Consider the following 15,218-nt stretch of genomic DNA (forward strand, 5'->3'; position numbering starts at 1 on the left):
TGCCTAATACAATCTCAGTTGAGTCTAATTCTTACAGCTTTGATCCAATCCTTCTAAACTTCAAGATATTTTTAAAAGAGATGGGTGAGAGAGGGTATTCAGAAGTTCTGGTTTCCATTTCCCTTTGTCCTTCTGATTTCCCATAGATATGCACCTAAACCATCCAGGCCACTGTGGCTGAATATCAAGGATGCCCCTTTGACCACGTGAACTACATTCAACTAGGAAGAGGGCCTGATACAGGAAATGTACACCTTTCATGCATGACTATATCAAAAGCAAACACTCTCATTTATAAGTGAAATAAATGTCAAATAAAAGCAGAAAAAAACTGAATGTGTGATTTATTATATTTAAGATTGGTCTATAAGGGCTTAAATATGTCTGTCATAATTAACAGTAAATGAATGCAACTTTACAAAAATCAGTATTTTGGTACAGTACAGAACTACACGTGGCAACTGTGCACTGGAAAATTAATATTTCCTCAATGCAAATCTCAAATACGCAGCACCATTTAGAAGCTTCCACTAAAAATGCAAGCTGCAGTATTTATTACAAGCTCTACTCAGAACACAAGACTACCTAAATCAAGTATTAGAGAAAAACAGTGGAGTCATTCAGGCGTAATATGTCAGATCTGGCACAGGATTAAAATACTAACATTTTTTTAATGTCCTGGTTTCAAATTAATAAATACAAAAACAATATAAAAATATACACCAGTTGATAAGACCACTGCAAATGATCAGAAAGTTAAATCTCGCTCTCATATGTATGCATGTATGTCTTCAGTGTCAGAATTTCTGGATAGCTGCGGCTGGTCTTTCGGAAGAAATCCAGACTGGTGAGATGTTCAATGTCCCGCACCCGAGCTGTGTGCATCTTTATAAGTTCTTCTACCCATTTCGATTCATCCTCTGAGCTCTGCCATGGAAACAGAATACAATCAGAGTCAGAATTTTCCAGAGGAGGTTCTCCAAATGGTCAGTTTGCCCCAAGTCCACAAATGACCTCTATGATACTCCTGCACCCAGAGCCAATGCATGTTATTCCTCCCTGGCCTCCCCGCCACTCTACCAGATTCCTTTCAGTAATGGGCCACAAATACCTGCCCTGGGCTGTAAATATTTTCAACAGCAATTAGCTGTACCAAATAAACGAGAGATGTGGTGTGAAAGGGCATTTGACTCAATGGGTTCTCAGAACATAAATCAAAATCAGGAAAACCAAAGGCCCTGGAGAATTCAATCATTTGTTTCTTTTCCCTGCCGTCAAACTGCAACGTTGAGCACAGAGCAAGGGTAATTTAGAACGCTCTTCTGCTTCCCGAGGAAAACAAAGAGCTTGTGCTCAGTGCACATAATTTCTATGTGCATTCTTAGCCTTTCAGAAGAACCCACTACGTCAGCTACATCATCTATTAGATTGCAATGAGTTGATATTTGAATAATAAGCTTGATTCAAAGCAGCTCAGTTGATACACCTGGCACTTTGGGACCCAAGAGGTCTGGGTTTGAATTGTGGCTCTTCCACTTCCTGGCTATGAGACCTTGGTCAAGCTGCTTGGTCAAGCTCTCTAGGCCTCAGTTTCTTCATTGGTTCACAAGGATAATAATGCTTACTTCAGCAGCTCCCTGGGAGGGAGGAAGAAGGACAAGGAGGAACAAGGGGAGAGAAAGTGAAATAAGAAAACAACATCATGACAGAAATGAAGGAAATCTCTTTCCATCTTCACTACTAGCCAAGAACTCCCTTGTTGGCACAAATTCCAGATGAAAGACATTCAGACGTCCCACACCAAACAATTTATTTCATGTCTAAGCTGAAACTAAAGAGTAATTCAGACAAAGCAGTCTTTTACTTTTAAAAAAAAAATCTTCTTTCACTTTTGAAGGAAGCTGAGAGAAAGAATGAGATCTGAGAGCCTTGAGAATTATGGGGAAATGCTACCCTCATTAGTAGACATGGAGCAGAAGGGTCTTTAAAAATAATTTCACTCCCAAATGCCCCCGGAAATGCAATGGCTTCCAAGAGTCTTTCTACAAGTTGAAGGGTGGCTGCATGTCTCAGGACTGAGAATGTTCAGGCATGCCCTCATCCAACTCTCTTACTGCTAGTGGTCTCAATGAACTACCCACCAAAGCCCAAGAACCAATGGGTTTTCTCGGAAAGCTCCAACCCACACAGACCTGGACAGGGAGCTACAGAAGTTTGTGCCAGTGCTAAATATGTACCATGAGGGTGTTGGTTCAGGAAACTGATGCCTGGCCATCCAAGGCAAAATGAAGAAATAGGAAGAAATTGCTTTGCAGGCTGGGGAAGTAAGGATTTTAACCCTCCATGCCCCACCCTCCTAACCCAAGCTAACCAAGATCTCTGCGAGTCACAGGAAAGGACAGACCTAAATATAACTCTACCCACAACGGTACTGACCAATCCTCAGTGCGACCATATAATTAACGAAGTAGGAGGTCTCCAAATGGGTCAGGACCCCCTCAGAGTAAGCAGAGTAAGCATGAAGCTATATTTTGGGAGAATTTTCATATTCAAGTCATTTATTTGATTTTTCAATAGTCAGTAAGTCTAATTTTTCCTTTGTAAATGCAGTCATTTGAATGTGTGGACAAGGGGTGAAAAGGTTTTTCCTATTTTAAATAATAGCCAGCTGGGATTATAAGAATTCAGGGAAAAATCTGCCTTTTGCTATATCTTTCCTTGGGAAGTGATTTACCAGTTTCATTTGAGAGGCATTCTCTTCTGGTCCTCACATGCTAATATCTAGCCTCCAGTTATTCATTAGGAAATGTCGGGCTATGCTACATGCAATGAAAATGACTTCTGCCTGATGTTAGCTGGCAATCCACAGAAGTATTTGCTGAGAGAGACTCTATTGCAAAATGCAAAATGAATAAAATTCAAATAAAAGTTCCTATGTACCAAGGAAGTAAGGAAAGGAAAAACTTTAAAAATAAATAACCTAGAACATTAATGCAAACAAAAGCACAATCCATGAATTTGCTTATTGTCTTTCTTGCTGTGGACATTTATTCTTCATCGGCCTTTCCTCCCTGACTTTCTCCCAAGTGAGTTTGTGAATTCAAGCTCCAGCAGCTTTAAGGTGAACTTCAAAACAAGGACAGGTTTCTACATGGGCAGAGGGTTCTTCAATGAGAAGTGTGCTGGCCATGAACGCTACCAGAAATACCTCTAAGCTCTGTGCAGAGTCAGGAACCAGGATGGACAGGAAGACCTGTGAGGACATCGGTGGATCTCATTTGTCACATGTGAAATATGGGGTGACTAAAGAATGGCCTTTTAACTGAGTTTGGAACAACATTTTTCAAACTCTCCCATCATCAATTTCCCCTAATGACAGAGAAACTTGAACATACACTCCTTAAGAATCTAGGTGTACCCTAAATGGCCTACTTTAAATCTGAAATGTTCTTTGTAGTCTCTGTTTTATCTTAAAAATGCATGGCAATTTTGAATTTCACTCCATAATACATGTGTTTACTTTTTTGTAAAAGTTTTACCTCCCCACAACAAGTTTTTAGTAATACTGAAGTTCAAAGAATGTATATCATGTTATACAGAAGCATTCCATCTCCCTGGCACACCATTATCTATCTCATGGTTATGAACAGTCAAAACTGAGAAGGTCAAGCCAATAAGCTCATCTCTCGCTTGCAGTTCCCTTGCCTCTCTACCTCCCTTCCTATTATTTATATGATCTTATTGATCCTTCCAGTATAATATTACTGTCTTCCACCCTCCTCTTTAAATTTCTAAGACCACAACCCCAATTCAAGTTCTGCTACCTCAATCTTGTGAGACTTGTCAAAGCCCTTTGAGCATCAGCCTTGATCCCCTCCAATTCAAATTTATCTCCCTAAAGCACAGCCTAAAGTGTCGCACTTAAGCGTAAATATTTTCCGTGGCTACCTAATGCCTAAGCAACACAAAAAATTCCTAAGGTCTCAATATACCACTATTGAAAGCTGGTAAATTTGAAAGAGGATGGGTGGGGTCAGCTCCTTGGCTGAGGGGTTAAGTTCACGCACTCCACTTCAGTGGCCCGGGGTTCACTGGTTCGGATCCTCAGCCTGGACCTACATATTCTTCATCAAGCCACGCTGTGGCGGCATCCCACATAGAAGAACTGGATGACTTACAACTAGGATATACACCTATGCACTGGGGCTTTGGGGAGGGAAGGAAAAGAGGAAGATTGGCAACAGATGTTAACTCATGGCCAATCTTCCTCACACACGCACACAAAAAGGATACCTTTAAAAAAAAAAAACATTAAAAAAAAAAAAGAAAGAGGATGGGCTTTTGGAGTCAGAGGCCTTGAATCTAACATCCTGCTCTCCTACTAACTAAGCAGGTAACCATGTAACATACCTTTCCTTTATTAGCTAAAGGTTTCTCAACAGTGAGTGAAAGGGGAGGTGGGGAGATCACAGATCCCTGCCTCATAGGGTAATTGGATGACTATAAATAATATATCTAGAGAACCCACACAGCAGTTGGATGGTAATATGCACTTAGCAAAAGGTAACAAGTCCCATTGCTGCTGCCATGACCACTATTACTATTACTGGTATTTTAAATTGATTGCACACAACTTGGAAAACCTTATCTCCAACTATTATCCTCATTTCCAATATCCGGCTAAACTTTATCAGCTTTCTTGGTCATATTTCAAATCTCTTTTTTCTTGCATCCATTATCCGCTTTGGATATTCATAGCCTCAATCTTCACCTATAATTGAAGCCATAGCCCCAAATCTACCTTGTCCTTGAAGCTCACAATCTCTCTTGAAGCCATTCTTTCGCTCTTTGCTTTTTAATGTAGCCATTTCTGTTCCTGTTTTATGTGCTTTTCCCACAGAAGTCTGCCTAGAGAAGTAACTATGTTCAACTCACACTATTGTTCCTCTCAGAGCACCATGTACAATTAGGAATTTGAGTATGCTTATTCACTGGAAACCCTCTTTTGAAGATTATAGCCTTGTGCCTTCTACTCTATAAAACAAAATCCTAGAGACCATCACCTCTGAAATCAACCTCGGAGCACAGACTTTCCATCACATTAAGGAGATGGGGAGAAGCTCTGTGATTCATCCTTGAGTGTAGTTAGCACAGGGCCAGGATCACAGAGTATAGCTCCTTTCTTCCTGCCTGGGGCTTTCTCATCACGCCATCCTGGCTCCACGTAAGAACAAGTAAGTCAGGAGTCATCTGTGCTACTTGAGACTGGGGTGACCTGTTACAACTGCCCTCATAACAAGTAACTAATGAAAATCTGATTTGTGTGAGGGTGTGTGTGTGTCTTTTGAAAAATTTTTATTATAGAAACTTTTGAAGATCCACAAAAGCATAGAGAATATAATGAGCCCCCGTGAACTCTTACCTAGTTTCAATAATCATCAAAATTTTGCTATTTTCCTCTTTCTTTTTACAAAATATATATGGCTTTTGCAAAACTAAGGCCATGTGGGCACTCTTATCTTTCGTCAAAATCGAACAAATAAATAAAATTATGTTAAATGCACACCCACACTCTCACACACACATCCTTATACTGAAAAATCAAATGCCATTAGAACACAAAGTTCCCAAGTGTTAAGCAAAGTCTTGTTTGGGTCCTTTCTTCTTTCCACTTGGTTGTATAGTGCAAATGTTTTATAAGTGTGTTCTGCTTAAGAAACAAAGATGAATTATGTAAGCAAATCCAAAAGGACTCTGTCTCTGAACTCACATTGCAGCTCTCATCATTGTCCGGTCTGTGAGGCAGGATGAACGAGGAGACAGAGAGGGGGCCATCACACTTGTCAGCAGGCTGAGTGAAATCCAGGCAGCTGGTGATGATGCTGTAGTAGTGAGTTGGAACAGGAATGGAACTGCCTTCCACGTACCTGAAAGGAAGGTGAAATAAAATTCCAACTGATGTAGTCTCTTCCTTTTCTAAATGGTGATCAAGGGCTCTTGCCTAAGTCACAGAAATTAATTCCCACTCAACTGAATCATTTTCACTTCTAGGCACTAGCCCACTTCTCTATCTTTGAACATAATGTTTTTGCTGCCTTGCATCCTCATTTTTCTCTCAACCTGGCACAGTGAAAAAGATAATCCAGGCAAAGAAAACAGCTTGAACCAAGACTTGGATGCTGGACATGATGAATATATCAGTGTAGGAGAAATGTAAGGCTGGAAGAGTCAATAAAAGCCAAATTATGGAGGGTTCTGAGGGCCAAGTTGTGGAGTTGGGCGTTATTGTTTAGGCAGTAGCGTTCCATTGAAGGGTTCTGTGCTAGGGAGTGTCACTATGAGATCCATGTTTCAGGGGGATCACTTTCACAGAGTTGTATAAAATGGACCCGAGACAGGTGACACTGGAGCTAGGGGAATAATAGCCCTTTCAAGACAAAATGAGATCCTGAGCTGGGTACAGGGAACTCACTAACTAAAGAAAATACTAAGGACTGAGTGCTAGTGATGAGCCTAGAGGTATAAAATATCTTTTCCAGTAGAGTGAAGTATAGAAATTGCAATTCCATACCTGGTCTTCTAGTATCTTAATTTTAATCATTTTCCAAATACCAAAACCATGATTGAACTGATATTGTAATTTGGGCTAAAAACTATAGCAATGATAAACAATAAAATAAATGTACAATTAAGATGAAAATTCTCTTATGAAGGACTGGAAAGGAGTAAGATAAATTCTATTTTATTAGTTACCTATATGCATTTTGTTCTCTATCTATAAATCACAACTAAACCCTCATATTTTGTGCTTCCCTGATTGTTTCATGCATGTACAAAATTAAATGATGACTTATTATGAACTTTTTGTATCTGCATGTTCTTACCTTCTCCACCAGACTGTAAGTTCCTTGTGGAACAGAGTATGTCTTATTCTTTCATATCCTCAAGCACCACAGAGAGGTAGAAACTCGATTTGACCAAAGTCTATATGCAATTTTCTATTGAGATATACTGACTCAGAAAATCTAAGGGATTGCAAAAGTTCCCCCAAATAATGCAGACAAGTGAAAATTATCATCTTCCTGCTGAAGAGTTGTTGAAGAATAATTGAGAAAAAAAAATTTTAATCTTTTGATACATTTCTTTCATGGAAGGGAAAAGTGCATTTATTTGCCACAAAACCCAATTCCATTCTAACCACCGATGCCATGTTTACTCAAAGGTCCAAAAGAACTGAAGAAACCACAAGGAGATTCAAAGAGCAAAAGATTTAAGGAGGATCAGCACTTCCCTAGTATGTGAATATTTCAAAAATAGCCTTAAGTGAGATCTTGGAATTTACAAACACACACTGAGTGGAAATGAAACGCTTACTGTTTGATTTTGTCCTGTGTGTCGTGTAAGCCATCATAGTCATAGTCAAAAATTGGTCCACTTATCACATTAACTCCATTCCTTTCTGAAGCATATTTCTTCACCAACACCCTTTGGAAATAATTCCAGACTCCTGTACAAAGATAAAAATCAGTTCTTCATGAAGAAAACTCCTTGCTTTGGCCAAATTCTCTCTCGGATGCATTCTACTAGCCAAATGTCACAAGTCAAGAGACACTAGAGCTGTCGTGATTCTTGAGAAGAACCCTCCTAAAGCACTAGCTGTGTGTGTGTCATTTATGAACCAGCAAAGAGGAAGATGTGGAGACATTGGTAGGGGAGTTTAACCTAGCCCAATAAGTCAGGGAAGGATTTGCAGATGAAGTGGTTACTGAGCTGAAATCTGAAGGATAAATGGGCATTCCCTAGGCCAAGATGTAGAGACAGAACATTCTAGGTAGGGGGAACAATACGTACAAAAGAGGAAGTATGGTGTTTGTGAGAAATTGAAAAAAGGCCTTAATCTACTTTCTCTTCCTTCATGATCTCACAGATATGCTAGTTGCCAAGTTTATGTCTCTAGCCCTGACCTCTCCACGGAGCTCCAGACATGTCATCTAACCACCCGCCTCATGGTCCACTTGAATACCTAATAATCACGTAGAGCAAAAAATTATCCAATCAGAATTCTTGATTTTCCTTCCCAATCCTGCTCCAACTCTTGGCTTCTCCATCATAGTTAATGGCACTGGCACTTGCCCAGATGTTCAAGTCAAAATCCTAGGAGTCATTCCTGACTTTTCTCCTTACTTCACACACATGTGAACAAGTCCTGTCAACACTACCTCCAAAATACATCTCAGTCATCCAAATCTGACCACTTCTCACCGTTTTCACTCTGTCCACCCTGGTCTAGATTACTATCCACTCTGCAATGAACTACTACAAAGGACTACTCTCTGGGCTCTTGGTAAGAAACTCTTACTTCCCTGTAGCCCACTCTCTAAGTAGTAGAGTACATAGATGGATCTTTCTACACCACGAATCAGATTGTATCACACTCCCCCCAACACCCATGTCTAACACCTCAGATGATTTCTCACAGTAATTAGGATAAAATCCCAACTTTCTACCATGATGCCCCTGTCCACCTCTATAACTTTACTCCCTACCTCTGTCCCCCTCAGGCACATGGCTTCCTACCTGTCCCCAACCTTGCCAAACAGTTCAGACTAAGATTTTGCATTTGCTCTTTCTTTTGCCTGGAAAATTCATTCTGTGATCTGTGCATATCTGGTTTCTCCTCCATTATTCATGTCTCATTTTCAAGGTCACCCCCTGGAGAAGGCTTCTTTGTCCACCCTAGCTCCAATTTATTTTATGGACAATCAGAGGGGCATGAGAAAAGCAGAAAGGAAAAAGGGGAAGGCAAAAGAGGGGAATGACAGAAGAGGACAGGAAAGGCACACAACGAGTTGGTTCTGAAATGTTAGATTTAACTTACCACACACTAGTCTACGTGGGGGTTGTGAGGTTCAGGCTGTTATCACTTCCTATGTCTCTTATTAAGAAGTTATTGACCACTTTTCCCATAGTGCTTCAACTGCTCTTTATCCCTTCTGATACTCTACTCTGAATAAAAAGGACAGAGCAGCCCACCAGAGCCAAAATACCGTAGATAATTGTTCGTAACAAAAAAAGGAGGACAGTGGGAGAGTTCAAATGTTAACTTAAGCATAAAAATTGGACAGGCAGAGAGAAAAAGAAACAACAATGAGAACAGTCAAAAGGCCAAACCCGCAGAAATGTGGCATGTGAAAAAACCATTCCCCTAGTAAAGAACAGCGAGCCCTCTGTGACAGGCCTTCTGCCATGCCAGCCTCAGGGTGGTACCGTGTGTTTCCTTTATTACTGCTCGGTCAAAAAGGCATCAGTAAAGAATAAAGGAATCCTGGAAACCCTGACTTGTGGAAATTAAATGAAGCTGCATTCCATGTAATATTATGACAAATGTATCTATGTGGGTTTCTGAAACATTTCTCAATTAAGCCTGAGAGCAAACCTCCTTTCAAAAGCATACTTTAATTTTCCACTCATAAGCAATGGATTCTACCTTTGAATAAACCTTCATTTACTACCTACAATATCAAATAAATAGTTTTTTTTCTTTAAACCATATTGGCCATTTCACCAATGTCAAGTTGGGCAGTTCTGTCACTGCAAATGACACTTCACAATCACTTGTTCCTATTTTGAGACTTTGTTTCAGCCCTAAGAGTCTTGTAACACAGCCCAATGCTCCTTTACCAAGTAGAATTAGGTAAAGGTGATTCCCTTTCCTACCTTTCCTATAAGCATATAGGTGTGCTCACTGTAAATGAACTAAAGGGAGGTAAAAGCTACACCAGAATGCTTTCTCTATCTTTGAATACATGGATAGATGGATGGATGAATTGATGGATGGATGGATGGATGGACAGATGGGTGGGTGGATGAATGAATGAATTCTTTGTTATCAGAAATAGAAAATGATTGTTTTGGCCATTGAACAAATTAAGTGATAAATTCATATAAGCCATAGATGTCGTGCAATCAAATCTTGTAATTTCACAAATGAGAGGTTAAATGGCATTTCTGTGATCACACAGCTAATGATCCCAACTCCAAGGACTAGAACTCTGTTTTGGGCCAAGGCTTATTGTGCCTATACCATGGATAGCATCACTATCATCCACAAATATTTATGTCATGTGCACAGAAAGTACGAGTGTTCAAAGAAGCTAAGATAATTTTCACAGCCCTAAAACTATCTGAATTTAATACTGTAATGATGCAGAAGACAATTAGGCTTTGCTGGATTTCAGGGTCAACATTCAGAAGATATCATCACCATCACGCTAAACAAGAACGGTGCTGGTAGCTTTCACTGTAACATTCAATAAATAAATATAGATGCTATAAAATGTCAAGAGGCCTCCAAAATACAGAGAAGACTCTTTTTAATCACCAATATAACGAGCACTGAAATAGAAAGAACTCCAGATTAGAAGGAAAACTTGGTTAAGTTCAGCTTCTACCATTCACGACCTGCCTCACTTTTTGTGACTTCAATTTCTTAATTATAAACAAGGGATAAACAACCTGCCAACTTCCCTCACAGATTCATATTTTGGATTAACAGTAGAGAATTTACATAAAGGTGTTCAAAAATTATAAATGTTAAACACATGAAAGGCATTTTTATTATTAAAATTAATATGGAGGTAGAAAAGGTAAGTGGTAAATTTAGAAATATTTCTTTTCACAAATAATAATTTACTAGGTAAATATTGGACTTACGTTTGAAAGCAGGATACATTGGAACCATATTGGTTACCAGGAATGTGTCATATTTAGCTTCTGGTGAAGAGCTCAGATCTAAACATTAGGAAAACAAACAGTGTCCATTACTTATCAACATCTACATCAATCAAGAAGTAATCTTCTGAAATGGTCCAAACAGCCTGAAGTGAATGGATCTACTCTTATTCCTACTCATTCTCTCCTTTATATAGCATTTCCTACCTTCTTTCCCACTCAGTCTCTTTACTTCACTCCATAGCTCCCTCTCAAAAACTTTTACAATGCTTTTCCTTCCTACCTAGTCTTGGGTCTACTAAGTATTATGTAAAAGAATTCCTTGATTTCACTAGTGTAATTTGGACTTTAAAAAAAGTGTCATCAAGGGACTGGCCCAGGGGCACAGCGGTTAAGTTCACATGTTCTGCTTTGGCGGCCCAGGGTTCACCAATTCAGATCCCAGGTGTGGACCTACACACCGCTTGTCAAGCCATGCTGTGGCAGGCGTCCCACATATAAAGTAGAGGAAGGTGGGCACAGATGTTAGCTCAAGGCCAGTCTTCCAAAGCAAAAAGAGGAGGATTGGCAGGAGATGTTAGCTCAGGACTAATCTTCTTCTTCAAAAAAAAAGTGTCATCAAGGGAATGAGAGATGATTAAAGGGTTTCACATATTCTTAAGAGATCATCTCTATAGAATTATTTAAAAGGTTAGTGTCAATGATTTACTATTTCACTTTCAGATTCTCATTTAATGATGTGAAGGGGCACACAGAATATTCTGTTACACTTTAGAATTCTCCTGAAAACAGGATTTGTGAAAGCTGCTCTCTTTTCTGGATGATTTTGGAAGGAGTCCATAGATGTTCATCTCTTCGATCTGTTGAGTACCCCTCTTGAAGAAAACCTGAAAACCGCTGAAATCCTGAATACCAAGTTTCACCTCCAGACTCCACAAAATAATGCCCCTCTAGAATGGTCAGATCCTGATACTCTACAACTCACAAGGAGGGAAGAGGAATCCATAGGACATCTGTTTATCATTTCTGTAGGCCAAACAGCTCTGACTGAAACTCGGAGAAACGCGGACATCAGGCCGGACGCAATTGGTCAGGTGATCCGGGATGCCAGAGACCTCAGCCTGCACGGGGAGTCAGAGGTGTTCAGGAATGCCATCGCAAACCCACAGAGACATACTGAAGCCGGAACTGCTCAGCTATCAACAGCCAGAATCAAAACCCCTCCAGCTTTCACTATAGCTCACATTCTGATATTCTTAAATAACTGAGACCTTAAAATAAAAAGGTCTCAATTTTAAATAGAGTAAGCCAGTAATTTTCAAACTCTTATTTTGTTAGCAGCAGAACTCTCTTATCAAAGTCTTAAGTAAAATAACAATATATAAAGCAGAAATCCCCCTGTTGAAATAACAAATAGGACTCCATAGAAGACAGCTTAAAAAATAACACTCTGAAAAATAATATAGATATATCCCCTAAAGAAAGAAAGACTGTATATATATATATACATATACACACACACACACACACACACATATATAGTATATGCCTGAGCATACGTTTGTGCACACAGGACAAATTAACATGAAGCTGTGTTTGGGGCAGTGTAAGTAGTCATTTGTATTCAGAAATTAAAAAACAACTGCCAGATAAATTTTTCTAATTCCTGATACAAACTTACCAATTTCATCTTCACCAAAACTGAAACCCCAACATAAAACCTTTATTAAAAAACAGGATGTTATAGTGGGGGAGGATGTGCCTGTGAGGGCCATGGGCATATGGGAACTCTCTGTCCTTTCCATTCAATTTTGCTGTGACCCTAAAACTGCTCTGAAAAATGAAGTCTATTAAAACAAACAGCCAAACGTTGTTGGCTTCTGTAACTGCCGGCAATGACAGAGTAAAAGAAACTAAAAGGATTAGTATGCTCCCTTTGATATTTAACATATTACCATGAAGTTATCAGAACATAGTGAATCATAGTGAACATGAATAAAGTCTGGTTCAAAATAGCTTGCAATAGATCCAGCATAGGATTTCTTTCATCAGGAAAAATTAAAATCTTTTCTAAGACAAAATTCTGTTAAGCAAACAATCATTATATTAAGGCAAGGAATATAATCACATGAAGAATATATAACCCAATTTTCTCAATGACCTGTTTGGAAACAGTATACGATGTCCAGAGTGGCATTAGGAATATTTCACTATAACCACTTTCAAAGTCAGTATGATATAAGATGTCATATCTAGTCCGATAAAGCACAGCAGGTCGTCCATAGAGGAGGTGTCTCTCTAGGAAAGAAAAAATTAACTGGGTTAAACACATATTAAACTTTATATCAAATGTTAAAGAAATATTGGAAGAGAGTCAAGTTGTCCACAATTTGGTTGCTTATTTATTAATAAGGTAGCTCCTTCTCCTTAATTTAATCAAGTTAGTTTTCCTAACAGTACTGTGGTTTATTTGATCACCTTAGCACGGGTCAAGGCTTACAGTTATCAAAACTATAATGCAAATGCCACACTTATTTTAATGCTTTTTTTAGTTACAAAGAATTTTAATCTGTAGAGGAAGGAAACAATACGTAGTAAATTTTGAAATGATCCGGCTGAATGAGAAGTCAATAGGATTGGATTTTTTGTAGAATGAATTCATTTGACCCCTGAAAAGGCTCATCAAATTAACCAATGATTTAATTAAGAGGAAGGCACTCTTTGATCATCATTTGCAAACTGCAACTCAGATATGCATTATTTCAGCATAAAAAGTGAGTAGTAATGAGCATTTAAAGTAAGCAGGTTTGTCACATGGAGGAAAACTCTTTAGGTAAGAACTTAAAGGAACATGTATAGATAAAATAAGTGGGCATTCAAGAGGGTCCTTTAAATACAGAAGAGGGGTGGTCGTCAGTCACCAAGGAACTCAGTTAGGACCCCAGAATGTAGATGCAGACCCTCAACAGAAAGCTCGCCTCTTAGAAAACAAAAAACAAAAAAAGGTCTGAAATCTTACTCTTATAGAAAGAAGACATGGGTGTTGAGTATGCAAACCTTCATTCCACACCCACAATAAATGCCTCGAGCTTGATCTGCCCGTTTTGGATAGGCTAAAGTCAGAACTTTCATAGATTCTTGGAAATTGGGGTCCTACAGACCAAAATATTTAGAGACTGAGGCTTAGGCAATCCACAACTCCCTAAGTGATAACCAAAAAAGTTTTTACTGTTATTTCTAATAGAGAAAATCAGTTCTTGAAATCACTTATTAAATTATGTATACATGTTGCTTTAATTAAAGTATTACCATTGTAGGCAAGTAACAGAGAAAACTCTTTGTAGAATACTTTGCAAGACCCTCCCAAGTAGAACTGCTGATTTGAGGCAAAGCAGCCCGCACTGTTAGAGCACAAGCCTGTTCTGGGTAATTGGGCTTTGTCAGCATTGCAGGAAATATAGAAGCCTTGGTTAAGCTGCCAAATTTGGGACCCACTCCTAAGAATTAGAACATAATATGATAATATTATATAAATGAAATATAACGAACAAATAAAAAGCCAGCAAATCATAATAGTAGTACTTGGGGGCAGTTAACCAAGTCAGACTTTCCTTCAAAACTCAAACCAAACCTTTTCTAGGTTCAAAATTTCCAATAATGTTTTCCTTGTTTTCATTTTTGCTGCCTCTGAATTTCCTGGTTTCAGCTGGAAGCAGAAGTATCAAAATTCTTTGAGAAGCTATTCTTTTTTTATCATTCAAGTTTTAATGCTTACCAAACACATTCCTCCAAACTCAAATGCAAACCTAGCATCCAATCCATTAAAAGGACAACAAAACAGCAGCCATGTTTCTCTATGCAGCACCCCTCCTGAGAGCAGCCACCAAACAATAATCTGGAACAATCTATAGACTCCACCAACTCTGGTCCCCCTTCCAGTCCTCCTTAGTTCTTGGCATTCCTCAGCATACATCTCCATTCCATGAAGGCTGATTTATTTGCAGGCTCTGCGCATGATTGTTGTTGGCAGCTCTCTGCTATCTTACATGAGATTCCCTTTCTTTCTCTCTACCCAGCATATCTTCTCCACCAGTCCTGTCACCTCTCTCCCTTCAAATTTTTCGTTAATTGTACTCCCCCTCGTCAGACATTTGCTGAGTACCTTCTTTGTGCCAGGCCTTGGGCTATAGAATAGTGATACTGGACAAAGACAATTAAGATAGAACTCTTATCGTCAAAAAGCTCATAGTTCAATGAGAGAGACAAACATGGCACAAATAACTAAAATGCAACATGGTATGCACTGTATTAGAGATATTTATAGAGTGTGCTGGGAACACAGCATGAGGAATGCCACAGTTGGGGCTGAGGTGGCATCGCTACAGTCCTGACAAAGCATGTGAAGTTAAGCCAGGGAGAATCCATGTCCTGATTTATGCCTGTTCCCTGGCATAATTGTTAACAGTGCCTCTTTTCACACTCAAAAG

At 39.1% G+C, this 15,218-nt stretch overlaps 1 protein-coding gene across 19 annotated transcripts in view; it reads right to left on the reverse strand.

The window, feature by feature from the left end:
* Nucleotides 1-327: 327 nt before the first annotated feature.
* ENPP2 (ectonucleotide pyrophosphatase/phosphodiesterase 2) overlaps nucleotides 328-15,218 on the reverse strand; it is a 103,831-nt gene continuing 88,940 nt past the window's right edge. For 10 of the 19 annotated variants that reach the window (XM_070481520.1, XM_070481519.1, XM_070481516.1 and 7 more), the window contains 6 exons: nucleotides 12,893-13,029; nucleotides 11,717-11,852; nucleotides 10,714-10,791; nucleotides 7,375-7,507; nucleotides 5,771-5,927; nucleotides 328-927 (listed from right to left, as the gene is read on the reverse strand). In XM_070481520.1, the coding sequence (XP_070337621.1) occupies nucleotides 757-927; nucleotides 5,771-5,927; nucleotides 7,375-7,507; nucleotides 10,714-10,791; nucleotides 11,717-11,852; nucleotides 12,893-13,029 (812 nt within the window). In that variant the 3' untranslated portion in view covers nucleotides 328-756. Of the gene's footprint in view, nucleotides 928-5,770; nucleotides 5,928-7,374; nucleotides 7,508-10,713; nucleotides 10,792-11,716; nucleotides 11,853-12,892; nucleotides 13,030-14,362; nucleotides 14,438-15,218 lie in introns of all 19 variants that reach the window. The other 9 variants (XM_070481515.1, XM_070481518.1, XM_070481514.1 and 6 more) reach the window with 1 other exon arrangement.

This window comes from Equus asinus, chromosome 12 (assembly GCF_041296235.1).
Source record: "Equus asinus isolate D_3611 breed Donkey chromosome 12, EquAss-T2T_v2, whole genome shotgun sequence".
NCBI classification, from domain to species: Eukaryota; Metazoa; Chordata; class Mammalia; order Perissodactyla; family Equidae; genus Equus; species Equus asinus.